General features: G+C 37.6%; 1 protein-coding gene across 3 annotated transcripts in view; it reads left to right on the top strand.

Moving 5' to 3' along the window:
• Positions 1-387: 387 nt before the first annotated feature.
• The window catches only part of WDR44 (WD repeat domain 44), a gene marked incomplete at both ends in the record, with an annotated part of 102,394 nt that continues 77,631 nt past the window's right edge, over positions 388-25,150 (top strand). For all 3 annotated transcript variants that reach the window (XM_080718547.1, XM_080718546.1, XM_080718545.1), the window contains one exon: positions 388-449. In XM_080718547.1, the coding sequence (XP_080574673.1) occupies positions 388-449 (62 nt within the window). The remainder of the gene's footprint in view (positions 450-25,150) is intronic.

Below are 25,150 nucleotides of genomic sequence, written 5' to 3'. Positions count from 1 at the left end.
GCTCTCCCAGCTGCTGTAATTGCTGCTGCGGGAGAAATTGGAGCCCTGTCGCCGGCACGCCCGCCCTCCCCCACTTAGAAGAGCCACCGCCTCTTCGCTCGCGCTCCTCATACACCTATCGCCCAGAGCGGCAGCAGCAACAGTCCCTGGACACACTGCCGCCTCTTCAGGCGGCCGAGCTGCCGGTCATTCCCGCAGTCCGACAACTGCGGGCGGCCCCCTGTCCCTAACCGGCTCCTCTCTTCAGATTGTCTGCTCCCTCCTTAACCTCGCCTGGAACCCACCTCCCCACAGTCTTGCCGGGGTGGAGGACGACGAGGAGGAGACGGGAGAGTCACCCTTTCTCCAGGCGGCGCCGGCCCCCTCACCCGCGGGTGTGTCCTATAAATGGCGTCGGAAAGCGACACTGAGGAATTCTATGATGCCCCTGAAGATGTGCACCCTGTAGGGTAAGTAACTGGAGCTATAGCCCAGAAGCCGGTCGTCACAGTTCCCTGGCTTCTCCTGTGACTTCCCCTATACCCCTCTCAGGTCCCGCTGTGTCCTCCACAGCTGTTCCTCTGAGTCTCAACTCCAATACTTGAAAGCCCAGACTTGGGGCTCCTTAGCACAGGGTAAATTGGAAGAGGAAAAATCGTCCACCTCGGAGACCTCCCTGTCCCTAGCAAACAGCCCCAAGTGTCCTCTTGTATCTCCTCTCTAATCTGGTTCACCCTTTAAGTGGTGCCGCTTATGTGCCTGAGAGCCAGAGGTTTGTATTTATGGGGTTCATAGCTTACCTTTCAAACATCCGTTTTTGGCCTCGGGGACCATATATTAAGGAGCGTTAACTGGAGAAATTGCACTTGGCAGGTTTTTTTTTTTTTTTCCTTTTACCGCTAACTTACCTATTTGTTTCAGAGATGGCTGTAACTCTTCCTTAGTTGCTGTCCACTTTTCCTTGCACAGAAAAGGAGTGGGATATAGGTGGGGTGTTTACTTAAGGAAGTCCTCTAGCTGAGATATTCTGGAGCAACAGTGTTTTAATTAAATAGCACCTTACCGTGAAGCAAAGGGAGTCGAAGACAAGGTCCTTAGCATTACAGAGAATAACGTGGTCTAAACTGTAGCAAGACATAAATAAACACAACCGACTGCAGAGGTAGAAACAAGTGCTGAGTAATCTGGTGCTTTGGAAGGAGACTCCCAGCTTTGTACCCTTTATCTAATTCTGCAAGATGAATTAGTGGTGATTAATATCGGTGATTCTGAATAGAAAGTACAGTACTTGGAAAGCTTGCTTGACCAATACTTCTACATACTTTTCCACTTCTTCAATTTTACAAAGTTGAAATAATGTTTAAAGTGCTTCCGCCGAACTCTTATACCAACGGGTGGAACTGCAAGCAATGACATACATTATTTTAATGCTGTAAAAGCTTAGAAATTGGTTATATTTTTATATTAGTGTAAATCACAAATACAGTTCTGGGAATTCAACAGCCTTCAATTCTCATGTTTGCCCAGTAGAAGAAATAAAATTCGATGCAAATAAAGTTACCTGTGCATTCTGGAAAGTCATTCTAAAATCTAGTATATATTAACACAGTATTTACCCCAAAAGTTACAGCAACAAATTGAGAAATCAACATATGTAGATAGATTGCAAATGTGTGTGTTTCCACCATCCTTCATATCACTATTGTTAAGATTTTGGGGGTGGTAATGACTAGTCTTAAGATGGTACTGAATCTCCTTCAAGCTCAGTATCTGACACAAGTTCATGGTTATATAGAGGAGTGTAGAAAATACATTTGAATTTTCAAATATGTTGGATTCCCTCGAAATTAAATTTTTGTGTGATTTTCCTTTCAAAGTAATGAACTGTCAATTCAGGTTAAATAAGAAACCTAATCCTTTAGTATTTTTGTGCATGTGCGTTTACTGGAGTGGAAGAAGGAAATAACAGTGAATTTACATAATTATTATCGATCTAGAAATATATGGTTATAATTCCTTTTCATTGGGTAAGTTTAATCTCCAAGGACAGTTATCTAAGGACCAGTGTAAACTGGTTAACCCAGTACCTGGTACAAAAACTGTTGAAATATTAATTCCCTTCTTGGCATTAGCAAATTTGTTAAATATATTTATACAGTGCTTACTTTAGGAGGACATATACAGAACTTGGAGCTATTTAACTTATGTAAACTGGATGAGTCATTTGATAGAATTGATAGTCACTTCCTACCTCTTTGATAATATAACTACTAAAACACTTTGATACTGGGTGAAAAGTTTTGTTTTAAATCCCTTGAGACCAAGGTTTGGATTTCCTAGCTCTATGCTATATTAGTGATATTAGTGACAGGATTTGGAAGAAAATAAACTCATCTGGGAAGCTGCATCTGAAAAGAACTAACAATACTGAGACACGAGAAAAAAGGTTATTATTTACATTTGCCTCTGTCCTTTGTGGCAGGTTTTGTCCTTTGGGAAAGGTACTGTGAGCGGACTTGGCTGTCTGCTGGCCAGCTAACCACCTAGAAATGCAGTGAGAAATTTTGATTTGTGGAAACAGATGGTCATCAGAACTGTCTTCTGTCCTTTTATATGAACAAGAGCAACATACTATACAAATACTAACAAATAAATAGGCTAAATTTGGACACTTTAAGAAATATCCCTTGCTCTGTGTGTTTGAGAGTACACAAATCATATCACCAAGTTTAAAACTCAGGAAGCAGTGGAGAGTTCTTTTATATGTTTTGTTAATCATTAGAATCCAAATACTCATTCCATTTCCTAAAATGATTTGTTCTTCCATTGACCCTTCCATTATGTATATATTCAGCTTTGTTAATCTATTCTTTGAATACAAATTTAATAAACTAAAAAGCATCCCATGTTTCTATAGAAAGAGTTTTGAGTGTAAACAGCCTACTTTCCTGCAGTGGCAGATCATCTCTTTCCCAAGTTTGTAATATGTAGTATATTTTGAGGCTTTACTTTGATACTTTAGGTCCAGAGTCCTTATTCCATTCTCCAATTTTACATAGAAGGAAGCTTAGGCTCAGAGAAATAAAGTGAATTGTTCTTTTGAAGATAAAGCTTGAAAGTGGCAGGAATAGGATTTAAAAACAAGTCTTCAGAATTCTGGCCCAGCATTTTTTTTCTAGCACATCATAGCTGCCCCATTGGGTGTGGAACAGGGTGGGATATATTTTCCCCTAATAGATTCTGGAGTAAAATGCTTCAGGACCAACTTGATGAATTAAACTGCTGCATATATTTAAAATCAGCAACTGAGCCTAGAATGGTGCTATGCACTTGCAATTTGAACTACTTTGGAAGGCTTAGGCAGGAGGATCACAAAGTTAAGACCACTCTCAACAACTTAGCAAGACCCTGATTCAAACTATAATAAAAAGGGTTCAGAATGTACCTCAGTGGTAGAGCACTTGCCTAGCATTTGCTAGGCCATGAGTTCAAAAAATAAATAAATCCAACAGGCCATACTTTTGGTTTCCCTTGGCTAAAATTTATACTTTTCTCATTCAGGAATATACATTTTTATTTTGTCAGGGAAAAATTTTATAAGATCATAGTCTATTAACAACATCTAGTTAAACTCTTTTTTACAAAATGATGTGAAAAGTTGAGGCCAAGAAAGGAAAAAATAGCTTGTCTGTGGTGCCGCAGCAAGGGCTAGAACTACAGCTCAGATCAGTTTCACAGTCTGTCATTCTTTCTGCTGTCATGCTGAATACAGCAGGAAAGGGAAGAGGAACTGTGGTATAGTAGAAAAGAGTCCTGGACTGTGAGTCATTTCATTTCCTTATCTTTATGTTGAGATTACATTTTGAGAACTCTTCAAACTTTAAATGTCAGTCATTGTATTGAAATTCAGTAGTCTGCTTTTATTGAAAAGCTTTTGTTCTTAGAAAATTCCCCCACCCCTTTATTTTGTGATACTGGGTATTGGACCCAGGGGCAAATTACCTCCAAGCCACACTCCCAGCCCTTTTTAGTTTTTATTTTGCAAAAAGGGTCTTGCTAGGTTGTTGAGAGTCTATGTTGCTTGAGACCATCCTCAAACTTGAGATCCTCCTGTTTTAACCTCTCAAGTACTGGAACTACAGGTGTGTACGACCATGCTCAGATAATATATATATATATATAATCATCTGATCTTTATTTTAATATCAGATCTTTATTTTAAGCAGATTTGGTGGCATTGATACATGGTTTAAGACAAATAGATCTGAGATTATTTTCTGGGTAAATTATGTATATGTAGAATGGCCCTGCTAATTCCTGTGGATTATACCTACACATTGTGTGTGTGTTTGTGTGTGTGTGTGTGTGTGTGTTGGGAATTGAACCCAGAGGTATTCTACCTTTAAGCTAAACCCCTATCCTAATTTTATTTCCTATTTGGAAACACGGTCTCACTAGGTTGATGAGAGTTTACTACTTACTAAGGCTCTCCTGGAACCTGCAATCTTCCTGTCTTGATTTCCCAAGTACTAGGATTACAGGTGTGCACCACCATTCCCGGTTTATACCTACACATTATAAAGGCCAGCACTTATAAGATGTTATAATGATAAATAAATCCAGACATGGTGGTAATTGGCTATAATCTCAGTATATGGAAGGCAGAGACAGGTGAATTTCAGGTTCAAGAACAGGGAGCAGTAACATAGCTAGACACTATTTCAAAATAAAGCCTGAGGGGTGTAGCTTACAGATAGAGTGCCTCTGGTTTCCATCCCTAGGACCACAAAAATAAATAATTAAATGTAACATTTTCATCACTCTTTGTTTTTTTAGTGGCAGTCAAAATATTTTGTGTGTGGTACTAGAGATTGAACCTAGAGGCATTCAAAGTTCACTAACTTGAGGAGGACCTTGCTAAATTGCTGAGGTTGGATTCGAACCTTCAATCCTCTTGTCTCAGCCTCCCAAGTGCTGGGATTACAGGCGTACATCACCACACCCAGAAAACCAAATATTTTGAGGCCTCAGAAGGATAGAATTATATTTCTAAAGTAGCAGAGGACTCAATATTATTTAACCCAGTTCTCACATTTAACTGAAAGTGAAACCTAGGCTCAGAAAGAAATAATATATTGTTGATTAGTGATAGACTTTGAACTAAAATACAAATATCTTGGTTCCTCATTTCTATCATGGTGCCATGTGTCTGGAAAGAGGGAGAATAATGCTAGGTATCACTGTTAAAGGTTTTTGATGTATCTTATTAACCAGGCTTCTTTTTCTTTCTTTTTTTTTATTTTGGTACTGCAGATGGAACCCAGAGGCATTCTATCTTAGCATTACACCCAGTCCAATTTTATTTCTTATTTGGAAACAAGGTATCACTAGGTTTATAAGAGCCTCAGTACTTGCTGAAGCACTCCTCAAACCTGCAATCCTCCAGTCTCAGCCTCCCAAGTACTGGAATTACAGGCGTGCACCACAACCCTGGCTCAGCTAGGTTTCTAAGAAGATCTGCGTCTATCTGGCATTGCAGTTTTCTTCACACTTTGCCTATCAAGAAACATTGAGTCTTCTAGGTTCTTAACTATTGCTCACTAATTTTCTCCAAATTAGAATGAAAAACATGGCAGAATAGCTTAAGAACAGTGATTATTTTCATTTATTTTATTTATATTAATCTAGTGTTAACTTTAGTATACCATGTTTAGATTGTAATAATGGCAAAATTATGATTAAGTATTTGGAGCTGAAATAAAAGTGCCTACAAAAATGAGGGATGGGGAGGGGATGGGGTGGGGATCGGGTAATGGCTAATTGGGTGTTGTGTGCATGTATGTCTCCACAAGTCTTTTATCCCATTAAGATGTATTACTACAATGCACCAATGAAAATAAATAAAATAAAATAAATGCTGTTTAGAAAACAAAGTAGCCCAGCTTGTTGGTGCAGGCCCAGTATTTGGCAGGTGGAGATGGGAGGATTACAAGTTCAAGGACAGCCTCAACAATGTAGCTAGACACTACTTCAAAATATAAAAAGGGCTGGTTCTCAGGGAAAGGTAATATGCCCCTGAATTGAATCCCTAGTACCACAATAAGTGACATGGTTGCCTTTGTTGAAAATTCAGCTTTCTCAATTTACTTAGGCATCAGAAATATTTCTCTCTGAATTGAAATTTTATATGTTTTCATTTAAAATATTTCTATGATGGGAAATAACCTTAGGAAAGATTTTTTTAAATGGCTGTTTCTGAGTTGGCATTTAATCATAGATTATATTAGATTGCTGTTGGCTTTGTGGATAGATAGAAATATATTTATGAGCCAAGTGTGGTGGGAAGCTGAGACAGGAGAATTGGAGGTTTGAGGACAGCCTCAGCAATCTAGTGAAACTCTCAGCAACCTAGCAAGACCCTGCTTCAAAAATAAAAAAATAAACAGGTCTAGGTGTGTAACTTGGAGGTAGAACTCCATAGAGTCAGTGCCCAGAACCACAGAGAAAGATACATATTTATAAATGCTGTTTGTCACAGTCAAACCTTCTACATATTAATTAGTAAATTTAAGTTCTAAATTTAGTGACCTCCAACTGTCAATTGGTGACTCATGGAAGTAGGACAGTTGGTAGCAGTATGGCAATTTGGGGGGTTATTTGAATCCCCCAATTTGAGGGGGTTATTTGTATTTACAGTACAAATTGCTGTAAATTGAAAACTTTACTCCATTTTTATGATAATCTATTTCACAAAATAGGGTTGATAAGCATACAAAAAACTAGACTTATTTTAGGATAAAAGCTCATTGAGACTAGATGATGATGTTGATGATGATGATGATGATGATGATGATGATGATGATGATGATTAATTATTTTTGTGGTACTGGGAGTGGAACCCAGAGGCTTTCTACCTCCGAGCTATACTCCCAGACCTTTTTTATATTTTATTTGGAAACAGGGTCTCACTAAGTTGCTGAGAGCCTCACTAAGTAGCTGAGGCTGGCTTCGAACCTGTGCGATCCTCCTGTCTCAGCCTCCCAAGCGCGGGGATTACAAGCATGCGCCATCACGCCCGGCAGAAACTAGACTATTTAAGGATAAAAGCTCATTGATTGTCTTATAGAATAGAAAGTAATTTCTAGTTTGGGGTATATAACCTTTACACATACTTTCCGTGTTCTCTTCATATAGTTCATTGTTTATGACTTTGACAAATTCAGATGAATGTGCCAACCAAGTCCCAGGAAGAGTCTGTTTGCTCCCTACACTCTGGCTGCATTTTGAGAGTTACTTATTGGAGGTGTAGTGGAGATGGTAGTGGAAGTAGAGGAGTTATTGAGGAGTAGCTCATAGAATTTGTAGAGATGGACGTGGAAGTGGTAAAGATAGCCCCAGCAGTGGATACAGAGACCAGGTTTTGAGGCTGCTTCTTGAGCCTGGATAACTGAAATAAGACAATATCCACCATTTAGTATTACTTATTTAAATTTTTTGGTACTAGGAATTGAATCCAGGCGTTTTGTACCTCTGAGGTATGCCCCAAACTTATTTTACGTTATTTTTAAATTTTGAAACAGGGTGTCCCTAAATTAGCATGCACTAGCCTCAAACCTGAGATTCTCTTGTCTCAGCCTCCCAAATAGTGGGATTATAGATGTGTGCCACTACACCTGGCTTTTAGTATTATTTTATTAATTAGTTATCTTGCAATACTGGGAATTGAGCTTAGGGGCATTCTACTTCTGATCCATAACTCTATCCCTATTTTATTTTTTATATGAAAACAGGTTCTCACTAAGTTTCGGAGGCTGCTCTCAACCTATGATCCTCCTGTCTCAGCCTCCCAAGTACTAGGGTTACAGGCATGTGCCACTGTGCCTGGCTTCCAGTATTGTTTTAGATACTCAGATACACATGATGTGAATTTAATAATCCTTTCTGCAAGAAATTAATAACCTGTATGAAATATCTCAAGTATTCATTTTTCAAACAACATTTGAAATTATAAAAATTGTAGGTGTTTTATGATGCCCTACACATATTTGAGTTGAATTGACAATCAACCTACATCTCTGTTCTCTGGAGCAAAGTTAATTTCTACAAACTTTCATAAGGTCTCTTCTCTGGCTTTTGGATATTATTCAGCTAACCCAGTAAATCTTTATTTTTTTTTAATTGCGTGCACTCTTTACTCTCTTGTTTCAAACTGAATAGTCTTTGTGTTAGTCTGTCATCTCATGATTCAAAATTGAGGAAAAAGCACCTAAGACATATTGTGGGCTTCCTAACTGATGGCAACCCCAGTGTTTTCCTCTAGTCAGTATACAGATTTATCTTGGTTACTATAGCAACCAGTCTATCAGTTATTCTTCTTACTCTTTTTGCCTTTTCTGAGATACTAGGATTACCATATAATCAGGTTCTGCTGAAGGCTTCAGGTCTTAGCATTTTTATTACCAGCTGCAGCTATCTGGCAGTTTAGTTTGGCATTCCATCAGGGTAAGTTGCTTTCAAGTCCACACAACCATTTTTTCTCCATTTTAAAATATTTTAGACATACAGAATGTAACAAAAACATGTTCAGGCAGCAATTTCCTCATGGTAATTTTCTCAGTTCCAATGTTAACCATTGTCTTAAAGATGGAATGCATTGTATCATTGCTATCAGTTGGCCATTCCTTTTTAGTATTACACATAGAATAAATTTCAAGATCAAAAGTGATCATTTAGGAAATATATTTGCAAATAGGATTTTAGACTGGGTGTCATCACAAATTAAGTGAAGTGCCTTAAAAGCATCTTGATTCATTAGCAACTACCAAATCAATAATCTGACATTTTTAAATTGGGGAGTGTACCTAAGGGCATGCTACCTCTGAGCTACACTCCCAGCCCTTTATATTTGAAACAGGATCTTGATAAATTGCTGAGGTTGGTTTAGAACCTGCAATCCTCCTGTCTCAGCCTCCCAAGTACTGGGATTATACCTGTGTGCCGCTATGCCCAGCTTAATCTGGCTTTTAACAAAAATGAATTCTATATGTTTTAGAATGTTTAGCCTTTAGATTAATTCATTCTAATTTGAGAAATCTGTTTAAAAATTTAATCAGAAATGTTATCTTTCTGCCTTTGAATAGGCAGGAGCCTATTAAGACTAAATAATCATATGTGTCTTTTAAGTTTTTCATGATTGCATAACAAATATTTTTATCTCTTAAATACTTCGCAATACCATATTTCTCCAATGGGTGTACTAATTTAAATTCCCATCAACAATGTACCAGGGGTTCCATTTTTTTTCACATCCTCACTAGCACTTGTTATATCCCCCCCACCCTCTCTCTCTCTCTCTTTTGGTGATACCAGGGGTGGGGGGGACCCAGGGGCTTTTCTACCTCCGGGATATACTCCCAGACCTATTTTATATTTTATTTGGAAACAAGTTGCTGAGAGCCTCACTAAGTAGCTGAGGCTGGCTTCGGACCTGTGCGATCTTCCTGTCTCTGCCTCCGGAGCGCGGGGATTACAAGCATGCAGCAGCACGCCAGGCTTTTTTTTTTCTTTTTGATAAATGCCATTATGACTGGAGTGAAGTGAAATATCACTGTGGTTTAGATTTATATTTCTCTAATGATTAGTGAAAGTGAGCAATTTGTCATGTAACTGTTAGCCATTTGTATGTCTTTAAGAAATATCTATTTCTGAATTGTCATTTTTGGATTGTTGGGGGGGTTTTGCTACTAAATTTGAGAGGTTTTTTTTGGGGGGTCTGGGGATGGAGCCCAGGGGCATTCGACCTCTGAGCTACCCCCTGCCCTATCTTTTATTCTTTATTTTGAAATAGGGTCTCACTAAGTTGCGGAGGACCTAAGTAGCTGGGGCTGTCCATGAACCACGATCCTTAGGTCTCAGACTCCTAAATGCTGGGATTATGAGTGTGCGCCACCACACCCGGCTAAATTGATTTTTTTAATATATTTTGGTTATTAACCCTTTGTCAAATTTATAGTTTGCATATACTATCCCCTGTACCATAGATTATCTATTCACTCTTTTGATTGTTTCCTTTGCTGCACAGTAGCTTTTAGTTTGATGTAATTCCATTTCTCTATTTTGGCCTTTTTCCCCTGTGCTTTTGGAGTCTTATCCAAAAAAATCTTTGCTTATTCCATTGTCCTGAAGCATTTTACCTGTTTTTTTCCCAGAAGTTTTATAGTTTTAGGTCTTACATTAAGGTCTTTAACTCATTTGAGTTGTATTTTTAATTGGTGGGAGATAAAAGTTCTGTTGGGTGTAGATATATGAGTTTACTTTTAGGCTCATCTTCTGTTCCTGGTCTGTCTTTGTGCCATTACTGTGCCATTTTAATTGCTATACCCTTAGAGTACATTTTGAAGTCAGGTAGTGTCAGTGCCTCCTGCTTTCTTATTTTTGCTCAAGATTGCTTTGGCTCTTTGATGAGTTTTTTATATGTGTATAGTTCCATATGGACTCTATATTTTTATTCTTATTTTTGTGATACTGAAGGTTTAATGTAGGGACATTCTACCACTGAGTTATACTCCCAGACATTTTTACTTTTTATTTTTTTTTATGTATTCTGAATTGAAAGGTCATTATAGTAAGCTTGCTAGTTTATACTTTTGTCAGTGAAATGATTAAATCTCCTTGGCTGGAATTATTTAAACCATGATTTGGATGGTTTTAAGACTAGTATATCCTATACAAGACTATAGTTAAATTTTGATAATGCTCCCCTAGGATAACTTCTTTTTTATGGTGGTAATAGGGATGGAGCCCTTCTACCTCCAGGCTACACTCCCAGACCTATTTTATATTTTATTTGGAAACAGGGTCTCTTAAGCCAGTGAGGCTGGCTTCTAACCTTTGCGATCCTCCTGTCTCTGCCTCCCAAGCTCGGGGATTACAAGCGTGCGCCACCATACCCAGCCCCCTATGATAACTTTTAATTGCACAAGTAGACTTTAAAAAAGAAAGTTGCCAGGCATAGTGGCAAATGCCAGTAATTCCAATACTTGGGAGGGTGAGACAAGATGATTGCAGGCTGAAATCCACCATCAACAACTTAGCAAGATCTTATTTCCAAATAACAAATAAAAGGGGCTGCAGATGTCACTTGGTGATAGAATGACTCTGGGTTCAATGTGTAGCACCACAAAAGAAAAGAACAAAAAGTTTTACTTTCCTCCACAGGAATATGATCCTTAAAATTTTTAAAGAGAAGGGATTAATTTTTGGAAATTTGCAGGTAGAGTATCAGATTTTTCTAATTTTTTTTTTTGGTGGTACTGGGGTTCCTGGAAGCCCTTCTACCTCCAAGCTACACTCCCAGACCTATTCTATTTTATACTTTTTCCCCGTCTCTGCCTCCCAAGCGCGGAGATTACAAGCGTGCGCCACCACGCAAGACTTTTCTAAATTTATAATGGAAAACTTTAACAACTTTTTTATTCTGTAGACTCTTTCAGCACAAAGCTCTTTAAACCCTGGCAATTCTTAGAAACCACAGATTAAACTTTTTAGAGAACCATAACTACTAGGGTGTGCTGTATTCAAACTCACTTTGTCCCAAGTAGGCATCCTGGTCACTAAGGAGACTTAAAAAAAAGGGATAGTAATATTCTTTCTAGTATTGTTCTTTTTAAAATTTTTGATTAGTGCATCATATTCAAACATCATATTGGGATAAAAAAAAACTTGTGTGGACATACATGTACACATCATCCATTTATCCCCTACCCAATTTCCACCCCATTCCTTCCCCATCCCTACTTCCCATGCTTGGCTTAGTGGTTGACTGTTCTTGAACTGGTAAGAACACCTATGGATGGATTTAATATCCATAGTCCTTTCTTAAATCTGTCTCTAAAAGTCTCTATTTAAATTAAAAAGACTGAGAAAATCATGTTTCAGTTATTAGCAGTACTGTTAACAATTTGATTTTTAAAGCCTCTATTTTAAAATATGAATATCTACTCATGTCAAAATGACATGGCAGGTTGTTTGAACATTGCCCCCATCTCCAATTCCACCCTTCCCTGTGAATTTTCTTTTTCCCAGCTTAAGCAGTATCGTTAGTACAGAGATTTTCCAGCATTAATAGTTTTCGTCCCTTATAACTGAAAAGGGACAGAGATGGGTGGAATATCAAGGGTAGGAAGCTTGGGAAGGAGTTTTAAAAATAGGTTAAATTGGATAGAGTATATGTATTGGTAAATGGGGTTGGTTAGTATCTCAGGTGGGATTTGGTTACCAGATTAGTGAAAGATAGATGAGCAGAGCAAATTCACTTGATAAAATTATTATATTGATAAGCTATTTATCTCTATTGGATTGGCTTAAGGGGGAAAGGTAAATGACTAAGATCAGTCCTTTTCTCTTTAAGTGAATTTTACTATCTTTGTTATACCTCAGCTCATAGTACTTGGCTGTTGACATTTATTTTAGCTTTTGCCCTATTTCTTAGCCTAGAGGGGGAGGTCCACAGTTTGTGTAGCAGCAGCTAAAGGTTTAAGTGGGGATTGCTCTCTGGTGTTCCACTTCCATTCACAATTTCTTATACTTTTGAACTTCCTGGTTCTCTCATTTCTCTTCTTAATCGACCCCCCATATACACATACTAGTTCTTATAAAAGGAGGGAGTTGAGGGATGAAGCTGAAACAGGACAGTGGTTTAGATTTATGGAACATTTGTAACTTGAGGGCATCCTATATCCAGTACATATTAAATCTCATATCAGTTACTTGTTACTTTGTTTTCAGGGATGAATGTATTCAAAATAAGAAAAAAGTGTTACATAGCCCTCCAAGTTGTAACATATAGAGAAGGATAAGGTCAACTAATGTTGGACATTATTTTTCTATTTTCCTTCTTTTTATTTATTTACTTCTTTGGTTCTGGAGACTGAACCCAGAAGCATTCTACCTGTAAGGTACATCCCAACCTTATTTTTTTATTTTAAATATAATATACATAATTTTTAAAAATCTGGTTGTCATTTTAGACAAGATATAGTTTTAGGTCCACTTTAAATTTGTAATTTACCTTATGTGTGAACAGATTTATTTTTTACCACATTTTTTTATTTTATTAAAGGTTATTTACAAATATTGCCACAAAACTTGCTTTCAAAAAACAGGTAGGCATGGTGGCACACACCTGTAATACCAGGGACTCATGAGGCTAAGGCAGGAGGATTGCAAGTTGAAAACTAGCCTGGGCAACTTAGTGAAACCCTGTCTCAAAATAAAAATAAAATGGGCTAGGGATGTCACTCAGTGATAGAGCACCAATGGATTCGATCTCTAGTTCTGGAAAAAAATCATCAAGAGACAGAGCTATTGTGCCAAATTTTCTCCCTTTTTATTTTTTAATATCATTGATAAATAGGTATTATTTTATTTTATTTTATTTTATTTATTTTTTGTAGTTCTGGGGATGGAACCCAGGAGCATTCGACCTCCGAGCTTTAACCCCTGCCCTATTTTTTATTCTTTATTTTGAAACAGGGTCTCACTGAGTTGAGGAGGGCCTCACTAAACAGCTGAGGCTGTTCGCGAATCGTGATCCTCTGGTCTCCGTCTCCCAAATTCTGGGATTACAAGCCTGCGCCACCAAGCCCAGCTTAAGCATTTTTAGATATATTCTACTTCTAGCCTTTCATAGTACTTATAGATGAAGATAGTCATTCAAAGGATAATAAAATGGGGCTAAACCTAAAGATCAGTGGTAGAGCACTTGCCCAGCATGGGTGAAGCTTTAGATTCAGTTCCCAGTATGGCCTCCTAAAAAGGACAATTAAAGCAACAATTCACATCTTGAAAATTCAATGAATTCCCTCTTACACAATGTTTTAACTATATTCTCAGCTTTTTATTAGTCTTGTTAGTAAACCAGCATTGCTGTGTAACTAGGGGAATTTGAGTGATTACCATTTTCCACTGCCTATTTAAAATATGACATTTCAGGATATACAAGGAAAATAATACTAATTTGGCTAGGTTTAGTAGCACATTCCTGTAATCCCAGTGTTTAGGAAGCTGAGAAAGGAGGATCACAGGTTCAAGGATAATGCATTGTCATTTAGTGAGACCCCACTTTAAAATTAAAAAAAAAAGGGGCTGGAGTATAGCTCAAATGTAGAACACCCTGGTTTAATCCCCCAGTACCATAAAAAAGGAAAGAAAAGAAAACTAAGTTATAATGTGTAGCACTGACATTTTCCTACCATTTAAAGACTTTATAAGATTGTCAGTTTTTTGTAATAGCAAACTTAAAATGGGACTATAAGAATGGATGTGATATTATCATAAATGATTTAGGTTTGAAAGGCCACCAAATGATTTCCTCTTAGATATCATTTTTTTCAATCTGAGTACTACTGTTTGGTTGAAGGTGCTTTATGATTTTCCAGGTTCTATGAGAGATTTTTTTTGTGTGTGTGGTACTGGGGTTTCAGGAAGCCCTTCAACCTCCAGGCTACACTCCCAAACCTATTTTTTTTTTGGTGGTACTGGGGTTCCTGGAAGCCCTTCTTCCTCCGGGCTACACTCCCAGACCTATTTTATATTTTTGAAACAGGGTCTCTTACGCCAGCACGGCTGGCTTCGAACCTGCGCGATCCTCCTGTCTCTGCCTCCCAAGTGCGGGGATTACAAGCGTGCGCCACCACGCCCGGCCCCAAACCTATTTTTGGAAACAGGGTCTCTTAAGCCAGTGGGGCTGGCTTCGAACCTGCATGATCCTCCTGTCACCGCCTCCCAAGCGTGGGAATTACAAGTGTGTGCCACTATGCCCGGATCTATGAGAGATTTTTCATGTTTAACATATAGTAAAATGTCCCACAACAATATAACTTATAATCACCATATATACTTTAAAGTATAGAAAACTGCATTCCATTTTTTTAAAATGCACTTAAAGATGTTAAAAACAAAACAGTTTTTTTCTCTATTTTTTTTAAATTTTTTATTGGTGCACTGTATTCATACATCATAGTGGGATAAAAAAAAAAAAACTTATGTTGACATACATGCACAGATCGCCCAGTTAGCCCCTACCCAATCTCCACCCCATTCCCTCCCCATCCCTCCTTCCCATGCTTGGATTAGTGGTTGACATCTAGCATTATAGCAATTTATCCAGAATTAACAATGATAATCTCACATAACAGTTACCATAAAGTACCAATATACCCGCCTTAATTACCATTTTATTTTATTTTTTTGTGAACAAATAGTGATTTTTAATTTATTTTTATAATTTTTATTGATGCATTGAAGTCATACATCTTTTTTTAAATTTTTTTACTGGTGCACTGTATTCATACATCATAATGGGACAAAAAAAACCTTTTATAGACATACGTGCACACATCACCCAATTAGCCCCTACCCGATCTCCACCCCATTCCCTCCCTATCCCTCCTTCCCATGCTTGGCTTAGTGATTGACATCTAGCAATATAGCAATTTATCCAGAATTAACAATGATAATCTCACATAACAGTTTCACTTGTCTGATACCAAGCTTTTGATGACTTAAAGATAACATTTTAATATTTCTTTTTGTTTTCTTTCTTATCAGAGAATATTTTTTCTTTTTTTAGGTGAAACTATCATACATTTATTTACTTATTTTTCAGAAAAAATCTATCCTAGTATGGAATATGGATTCTAGATACCCAAAACGATCTCGAAAAAGAACAAAGCTAGAAGATGTATATTTTCTGATTTCAAACCAATAAAACTACAATAATTGAAAGAGTGTAGTACTGTTCTAAAGGCAGATATATAAACCATTGGAGTTAAATAAAAGCCTAGAGATACATTCTTCCATATATTGTCAAGTTATTTTTGACAAGGTTTCCACAAACATTTGGTGGAGGAAATAATAATCTTTTAACCAAATATTGTTAAAAATAATAATTACATGAAAAAGAATAAAATTGGACCCTTGCCTAACACCATATACAAATATTAACTCAAAATAGATAAAAGACCTAAATATAAATCTTAAGACTATAAACTTTTAGAAGAAAATCTGGGTCATAAAACCTCACAACATTGAAATTGGCAGTGATTTCTTGGATATGATTTCAATGGCACAGGCAAAAGAAGGGTATATAAACTCCCTAAAAAATAAAAAAATATTGTATATCCAAAAACAATGTAGAGTTAAAAGTTACTGATAGAATGGGATAAAATATTTCCAAATGCTATATCTGAAGGTATATTAATATTCCAACTAGAAATCCTAAAAATTAGCAACAATGAAAGCAAACAATACAATTTAGAGATAGGTAAAAGACTAACATAAATAATGAATCTCCACAGATAACCAATCTTAGTTGTCTGTTGGGTGGAAAATCTTGTTTCTCTGGTTCTGGTGTGTGTTACCTATTTCTTCTTTGTAGTTCATCTCTTTTGAGTATTTTCTCTAGCACTGGTTTTGAAGACATAAATTCCTTCAGTTTCTGTTTGTCATGGAAGCTTCTTATTTCCCCATCTAATTTGATAGAAAGTTTTGCTGGGTAGAAAATATTTGGCTAGAAGTTGTTTTCTTTCAGAGTTTGGAATATGTTACTCCAAGCCCTTCTGGCTCTCATGACTTGCTTTGGGAAATCTGGAGTGATTCTAATTGGTTTGCCTCTGAATGTCACTTGGCCCTTTGTTTTTGTTGCCTTTAAGATTCTCTGCCTGGCTTCCACATTGGTCATTTTGACAATTATGTGGCTTGGGGATCCTCTTCTCCGGTCCTGTCTAAGGGGAGTTCTATAAATTTCCTGGACCTGAGTATCGACCTCTTCCTCTGTGTTTGGAAAATTTTCTGCTATTACTTCCTTGAAGAGATCCCTTTGGTTTCACCAAATTCTTTTCCCTCCTCTATTCCAATTATTCTTAGGTTAGCTCTCTTAAAATGGGCCCATATTTCTTCAATGTCAGATTCTTGCTGTCTGATTTTTTTTTCTAAATTAGAAACTATGCGTTCATTTTTGGACTGATCATCTTCTGGAAGTGAGATTCTGTTCTCCATGTGATCTAATCGGTTGTTTGTACTTTGAATTGAGGCCTTTACTTCATTAATTGCATCCTTTATCTCTTTTTGGCTCTCACTGATTTCTTTTCGAAACACCTCTTATTTCTACAGTTATTTTCCTGATTTGATCTTCTAGAAATCTCTGAATTTGTTTTATCGGGTTCTGATGTTGTGGTTTTGTGGGCATTCATTGCTGCTTTGTTATTCCTCTTTCCCATGATTTAGGAAGTTTGTGCCTTCTCTGGGTTTTCCCTGGGTCACTATGACTTCATTTAAGTTGCTCTGGATCTTGAGTCTGTGGTATCTCAGTCCCCACTACTCCTTTACTGGGTTGTATCGCAGAGTCTCAGACCCAGGGAGTCAATCGAGGCTGCTTTAGACCATGGGGGGTGCCAGGCTGGGCGTTCTCCTATGTTGTGATATCTCTGCCACCGCCACTCCCCCACTGGGTCAAGTCCCTGGGAATACAGTACTGGGATTTCTCCTCTAGGGCCCACAATTTGACTCACTGTTGTTGTGTGCGCTGTTGGAGCTGTAGTGGACTCAGTGAATTCACTGCTGCTGCTGCCAGTGGCTTTATGGCGCCGCTGCCACGCCCTCGGCCATGAGGCTGGCGCATTTCTTCTCTGGTTTTGAGCTCTGCTTTGAGTCCCTGCAGGGTGTGCTGAGTCCAGCCACTGGGAGCTTTAGATGCTCCCTGCGCCAAAATCTGCCAAATTCTGCCTGGCTGTTCCACAGCGGCTCACCTCGGCTCACTGTCCGCTGCTCCTCTCTGGATCCTGGTGGGCTGTTGAGTGCGTTGGTCTGTAGCCGTCCGGTGAACTCGCCGCTGTTGCCATCAGTAACGCGCTGCTGCTGCGTCCTTGGGCGTGAGGCCAACGTATCTCCTCTGTGGCTCTGAGCTCTGTTCTGAGTCCCCCTCCTCTCTCTTTTTTCTCTAAATTGAAAGTCATTTTCTTTGTTTTTGTTGTTCAATCTGAGATTGGTTATCTTTATTTTTTAATTTTGCTGCTACTGCTTTTTTTTCTGCCTTACCTCAGTGGGCAAAAAAGTCATTGTGCCAGTGTTTTCTGAGCATCAGAAACCTTCTGATTTCCTGCTTAGACTTAGCACTTATTGTTGGTCTTGGCTTACTATCAGATCTTACTGTTTCAAGCTTGCTAGGCTTTAGAAATCAAAACCCTTTAATTAGCTGCTTACTTTAATGACTGGCTAAGCCCTTATCTCTGTTCTTATCCTGTTCACCTCAAGGACCTTAGAATCTCAATACTTTCTTTCCAAAGGCAAGCTATTCTTTGTACTACTTGTTAAAGTTGGTTAAACCACTGCTTAAGCTCATGCCACTTTTTTGTTATTATTGTTGTTTTCCTTATGGCAAGGCAAAAATGGGGGACAAAAATAAAACTATAGACTAGTTCTCTGTTAAGCCCTGTAGTCACCTTCCGAGAAGAAAAATGTTGCCCAAGCAACCGGCTTATTTCAGCTGACTCACACTTTACTCCTTCCTTTCATTTCATTGCTTCTTTTTACCTCCTTAGGAGTCTGTCCAGGATTTTGCAGCCTGACTAGAGGCTTCTTCAGAGCCAACAACCTTTTTTTCTGAGCTTAAAATAGTGAGTCCTCTTACTGACAAGAAGAAAAGACCTTGGTAGTTCATTTTTCTGTTGTACAATGGTGTTGGTATATTCTTTTATGAAGTATAATGAAAAGTTTGGAAATGGGGATATTAAGAACGAGATTGCACTAATATTTTATTTCTGTTATGTAGGAGGTAGTTCTTTGAGTTCCTAATTATTTTGTTGAATGTGAAACAGGTGACAAATGTAGGTTTAGTCCGCATACTGATCCCTTCCTATTGGTAGAAGGTTTACAGAGAGAAGAGAGAGAGAGGTTTATTGATTGTGTGTGTGTGTGTGTGTGTGTGTGTGTGTGTTTGTGTTGGTTGAAGGTTTATAAAAGGTGTGTGTATTGGTAGAAGGTTTACAGACTGTGTGTATGTGTGTTTTCTGATAAAGGGTAGAGAAACACAAAGCCCATAAGGCAGAGAATCTACTTACAGCTAATGAGTGAAAAACTGAACATAGGCTGGCTCCTGAGGTCTGGCCTTTTGAAAACATTGAAATTTTTTTGGGGGGTGGTACTGGGGTTTCTAGAAGCCCTTATACCTCCGGGCTATACTCCCAGACCTATTTTTACATTTTTATTTGAAAACAGGGTCTCCTAAGCCAGCGCGCGCGGCTGGCTTCAAACCTGCACAATCCTCCTGTCTCTGCCTCCCAAGCGCAGGGATTACAAGTGTGCGCCACCATGCCCGGCAAAAACATTGAAATTTAATGTTGCTTTTTATGCCGGGTGTAGTGTCGCACACCGCGCTTGGGAGGCTGAGACAAGAGGATCGCACAGGTTCAAAGCCAGCCTCAGCTACTTAGGCTCTCATCAACTTAGTGAGACACTGTTTCCAAATAAAATATATAAAAAAAGAAGGTCTGGGAGTATAGCCCAGAGGTAGAAAGCCTCTGGGTTCCACCCCCAGTACCACCAAAAAAAAAAAAAATGTTGCTTTTAAAAAGTAGATTTAACGCTGGACATGGTGGTGCATGTTTGTAATCCAAGCATTTGGGAGTCTGAGACAGGTTCACAGTTTGTGGACAGCCTCAGCTACTTAGGCGCTTTGCAACTCAGTGAGAACCTGTTTCAAAATATAAAATTATGAATATGGCATGATTACCCTGGACAATCATTGGTGGGAGGGGGAAGGGAAAACAGGGGCAGGGGGGAGAGGGCACCAAGTATAGTTTAAATGTATACCATTTATGTCCAATAAAAATAAATAAATAAATTAAAAAATACTTTACATATATAGCTCATAATAGTATATAAGTCAGTGGAAAAAGGAAAATTAGGAAGAAATATTGTAAGACAAGATTTTTCTAAATTAAGAAATATTTAGTCTACTAATTTCTAAGTTATCATTATGCTTTCCTTTTCATTTTTTAATTTTAAATGACATTTTTCGTTAAGATACCTAACTAAAAATATACTTTCTTGTTACATTGCAAATTTTCAAAATACTGAGTTTTTGAAGAATGAAACAACAAAGATGAAAATAATGAGAAAAAATCTGCATTTTATGCACATACTATATATATTTTACCATGAGTTTATATGAAATAGCCCTTTATTGTCTTTTAAATTTCAAGTTTGTCTTTTGTAAAATTCCATATTATTAAGTCTCTCTGCTTTAAGTCTTCTAAAAAAATGTAGCACTATCTTTCACCTAAATAAGGTATAAGTTGCCTTTTAGGAAGATGCAATAGTTGAAACCAATAAAGTAAATTATAGCTTAATTACATAGACCAAAGAACAGAGTATAACTAGAGCCATATTACTGAACTTTATTCTTACCAAATGGTAGTCTATTTATTTACAATGATGTATTTTTATTCTTTTGGGGGGGAAATAGGAATTATATATGTATTTCTTATCTTCATGTCAGGATGTGTACACATACATGGTTTAAGTGATTTGTGTCTAAGTGTGTATCACATCTGTAGAGGTAGTTGCCTGATAATTCATGTGAGGGTCTTTAATGTTTGCTAGTAGATGATCTTTTGATTATGGCAGAATTAAATAAGTTACTTTTTTGCTTCAGAGCTCATGCAATTCATATAATACTGTGTTGGATCTATCTTACTATATTTTTAAGAACTTTGTAAATAATTAAACTATGTTTATCAATTAAAAAAGAATAAAAAATAGGGCTGGGGGTGTAGCTCAGAGGTAGAATGTACCTGGGTTTCATCCCCAGTACTACAAAAAATGTAGACTTAAGCACTCATGTCATAATTTTAGATCTTAATTACCCTAAGGCTTGAGTGTTGAAGATCCAGTAATTGCCTGCAGAGAAACCCATCACTGAAAGTCTGAAATGCCAACTTAAATTCTTACTGTTTGCCAGTAACTGATTTTAAAATGTTAATTTTGCATTAAGCATGGTAAAGCAGTACAACTAACTACTGTTTGGGTAGTCTAATTGGTATAGTCTCTTGTACACATTTCTTTCAGAACTAAGCTAGGCATGGTGGCACATGCTTTTAATCCCAGTACTTGGGAGGTTGAGATATGAGGATTACATGTTTGTGGCCAGCCTCGGCTACGTACTGAGGTCCTCTGTTTCAAAGTAGAGAATAAAAAAAATAGGGCTGGGGTGTAGCTCGGAGTTAGGATGCCTCTGGGTTCAATCACTAGTACCTACCAAAAAAAAAAATCTAGGAGCTATTAGTACTGGGTTGTAGTAGGATGTAGAGATAATGAGTTGACAGAATTGAGAAGCAAATTCTAACTAATATTTCATAAGACTCATCAATTTTTTGTGTGTGCTACTGGGGGTGGAACCCAGAGGCTTTCTACCTCCAGGCTATACTCCCAGACCTATGTTATATTTTATTTGGAAACAGGGTCTCACTAAGTTGCTGAGAGCCTCACTAAGTAGCTGAGGCTGGCTTCGAACCCGTGCGATCCTTCTGTCTCAGCCTCTCAAGTCCGGGGATTACAAGCATGTGCCGCCACGACCAGCAGACTCATAAATTTTTGATTGATATAGGAATAATGCATCTGAAATGTTATTATTCTTTTTATCAAAGGATAAGAGTGTCTTAAAACAATCTGGATAAATAAAACAATCTTTTTTAAAATATATACTTTTAATTGATAGTCATCTAGAAAATTGGCTGTTGATGTTTATTTGACCTATATTAGCTAACCTCATTTTAAACATGTTGAATGAAGACAGTTTTGTATAAATATCTGTATAAACAATGGCTGTAGGTCAATATACATATCCAGATATTTTACTGGGGCTGGGCATGGTGGTGCACCACTATAATCCCAGTCAGTACTTGAGAGATTGAAACAGGAGTATTGTAGGTTCAAAGTGAAACCCTTAACAACTAAGAAGACCCTGTTTAAAAGTAAAAAAGGTCTGGGAGTCTAGCTCTGAAGTAAAATGCCCCTGCAGTTAACATACCCCAGTACCACACAAAAAGAGAAAATTTCGTCAGTTTGTTACAGTAGTCATCTTAAGTTTTTTGTTTTTGTTTTTGTTTTTTTTTTGCAGGGGGGAGCAATCTGAGACAAAATAATGAAGCTATTAAAATACCTTCATACTGTTCACTGAACATTTCTGTAACTGCACATAATATATATCTGCATTTGAACACATAGGCACTGACTGGAAAAGCTTTGACTGACTATACATATGTGCAGATCTTTTTCTCCATTCAAGGAATACTGTAAAATATTTAGATAAATATTTCTATAATGACACTGGCCATGCAGTTCCTTCTGCTTCTTCCTTTTATCGCACACCAGCATATCATAAAATGAATTGCCCCACCTATTTGCTTGAAGATGAGGTAGAGTTGCTAGATAAAGTACATGGCAGTCAGTTAAATTCCAATTTCAGATAAATATTTAAATACTTATCTGAAATTGGAATTTAACTGGATATTCTGTATTTTTAGTTACTAAATCTAGCAGCCCTAGGTTGGGGGAAACCATAAGAATAGCAGATGTGGACACAGTTATGAGATTTAAGTGCACATAAATGACAAGCATGACCTTTACTCTGACAAGAATACCAAGATATTTTAGTGCAGTGTTATTTAGTGTCCAACACTTTTTTCTTTGAAGTGCATCAGTGAAAACAAAGCTCAAAAATAGCAAAACTTGCCATGCAAGGTGGCACACATCTGTAATCCCAGTAATTGAGAGGCTGAGACAGGATGTTTGCAGGGTGTTTGTTTAACCATTGCAGGTGTGAGACCAGCTTGCAGCAACTTAGACCCTGTTTGTTTCAAAATAAAAAGGTCTAGGGGTTTAGCTCAGAGATAGAGTGCCCCCTAGTATCGCCAAAAACAATTATAAAACTTAACGTTATATTGCTTAAAGACACATACAGGCATGTTTGATGGAACTTTCTTTTTTTTCTTTCTTTCTTTTTTTTTTTTTTTTTTGGTGGTACTTGGGTTCCTGGAAGCCCTTCAACCTCCTGGCTACACTCCCAAACCTATTTTTATGCTTTATATTTGGAAACAGGGTCTCTTAAGCCAGTGTGGCAGGCTTCGAACCCGCGTGATCCTCCTGTCTCCACCTCCCAAGCATGGGGATTACAAGCGTGCGCCACCATACCCGGCATGGAAATTTCTAAAAATTAAGAAATAAGGGAATCATCACATGAATCTGGGATAGTGGTTACTTCTATGGGAGAGATAAGCAGATAAAATAAATAAAGCATACAGTAAACTGCTGTATTGGTACTGTTCTAATTCTAAGGTAAATTGATGAGTCACAGGAGTTAATTTATTATGCTTTATAATTAACTGTGCAATTTCAACATCCATTTTCTAAAATGCTTGGGATTCGGTTTGAATATTTTTTATTTTGGAATATTTACATGTACATAATGAGATACCTTGAGGATTGGACCAAAGTCTAAACACAACAACACTCATGTATGTTTCTTATACACATAGATTGAAGGTAGAATGCCTTCAATCTCCAGTACCACACACACATACACACACAAAAAAACATAGACATCAACAATATTAGCCTATATGTAAAGCTTCACTGTATATACTTTTTTTTTTTTTAGGTACGGGGGATAAAACGCAGGGGCATTCTATCTCTGAGCTACACCCCCAGCCCTGTTTTTTTTTATTCTTTATTTTTGAAACAGGGTCTTATAGAGTTGGAAAGGGCCTCACTAAGTAGCTGAGGCTGTCTGAGAACCGTAATCCTCCGGTCTCAGCCTCCCAAATGCTGGGATTACAAGCATGTGCCACCATGCCTGGGCACTGTATATACTTTACAAAATAAATTCAAAAAGTAAAAAAGCATGCATTAGTTTAACACATATTAGATCAAATAATGAATAGACATTATAGTGATTACTTGTCTGTTGTAAAATCCGTAAAATAAACTCCTCAGTTCATGAAATTTTCATTTTTATTATTTGACCTGTACAGGGGCAAAGTTTCACTTGGAAAAATTAATGGTTCCTATGTCAAGTTAAAGGAAAGAAGAAATCAGCTACAGCATACCTAAAAATTTCACTTAATCCAATTACCTAGGTATAAATTTTAAGATTCCTAAAGCAGAGCAAAAATCACAAAGAGCTCTGCTCTCCTTGACTAATTCTTAAAAATTAGACTTAAATAAAACAGTTCAAATAATGCTGTTTATATATAAGTGTTATTAATACTAGTCTCAATAATATATTTGTGAGGAGAGAGAGTAGGGTAGGATCCAGAGGGAAACACATCAAGTGATATGTACATGTATGTTTCAATCACTCTGAACATCATTATGATATATAATTACAAGCCGGGCGTGGTGGCGCACACTTGTACTCCCAGCATTTGGGGGGCTGAGACCGGAGGATCACGGTTCACAGATAGCCTCAGCTACTTAGTGAGGCCCTCTGCAACTCAGTGAGACCCAGTATTCAAGATAAAGAATAAAAAAATAGGACAGGAGGTGTAGCTTGGAGGTCGAATACCACTGGGTTCCATCCCCAGACCCGCAAAAAAAAAAAAAAAAAGATATATAATTACAATGCACCAATAATAAAAGAAAAAATTAGGTTTCCAACTCTTGCCACTTAAGAACTAGTCATATGCCTAGCAATGATGTTTTTGGTCAACAGTCTACATATATGCAGTGACAGTTCCAGAAGATTATATCTTGCTAGTGGCATCATAGCTGTCTTTGTTTAAGTACACTCTGTGACAGTCACACAACAGAATTTCTAACAGGACATTTATTACAATGCATCCCTATTGTTAATCAATGCAGGCCTATATTTGGACAGTGTACAGTAACCATGATTAAGTAGAAAAATCCTTTTCAGTGAGTACCAGTTTAGGTACAAAGTAAGTATTTGGTATGCATTTATTTGAAGCAGTTCTAGTTCTCTATAGTCTTATGTTATTCTCTGTGGTGGAAATGGCTGGGGACTACTTTCCAAATGTATCCCCTTCTCCCTCTTAGATACACTTGAGTGCTCCTTATGTATGCTTCCAGGATGTCATGTGTTGTCTGTTATTGC

The sequence above is a fragment of the Muscardinus avellanarius genome (assembly GCF_963383645.1).
Source record: "Muscardinus avellanarius genome assembly, chromosome: X".
Taxonomy (NCBI): Eukaryota; Metazoa; Chordata; class Mammalia; order Rodentia; family Gliridae; genus Muscardinus; species Muscardinus avellanarius.
This window is presented reverse-complemented; position numbering and strand designations above follow the sequence as displayed.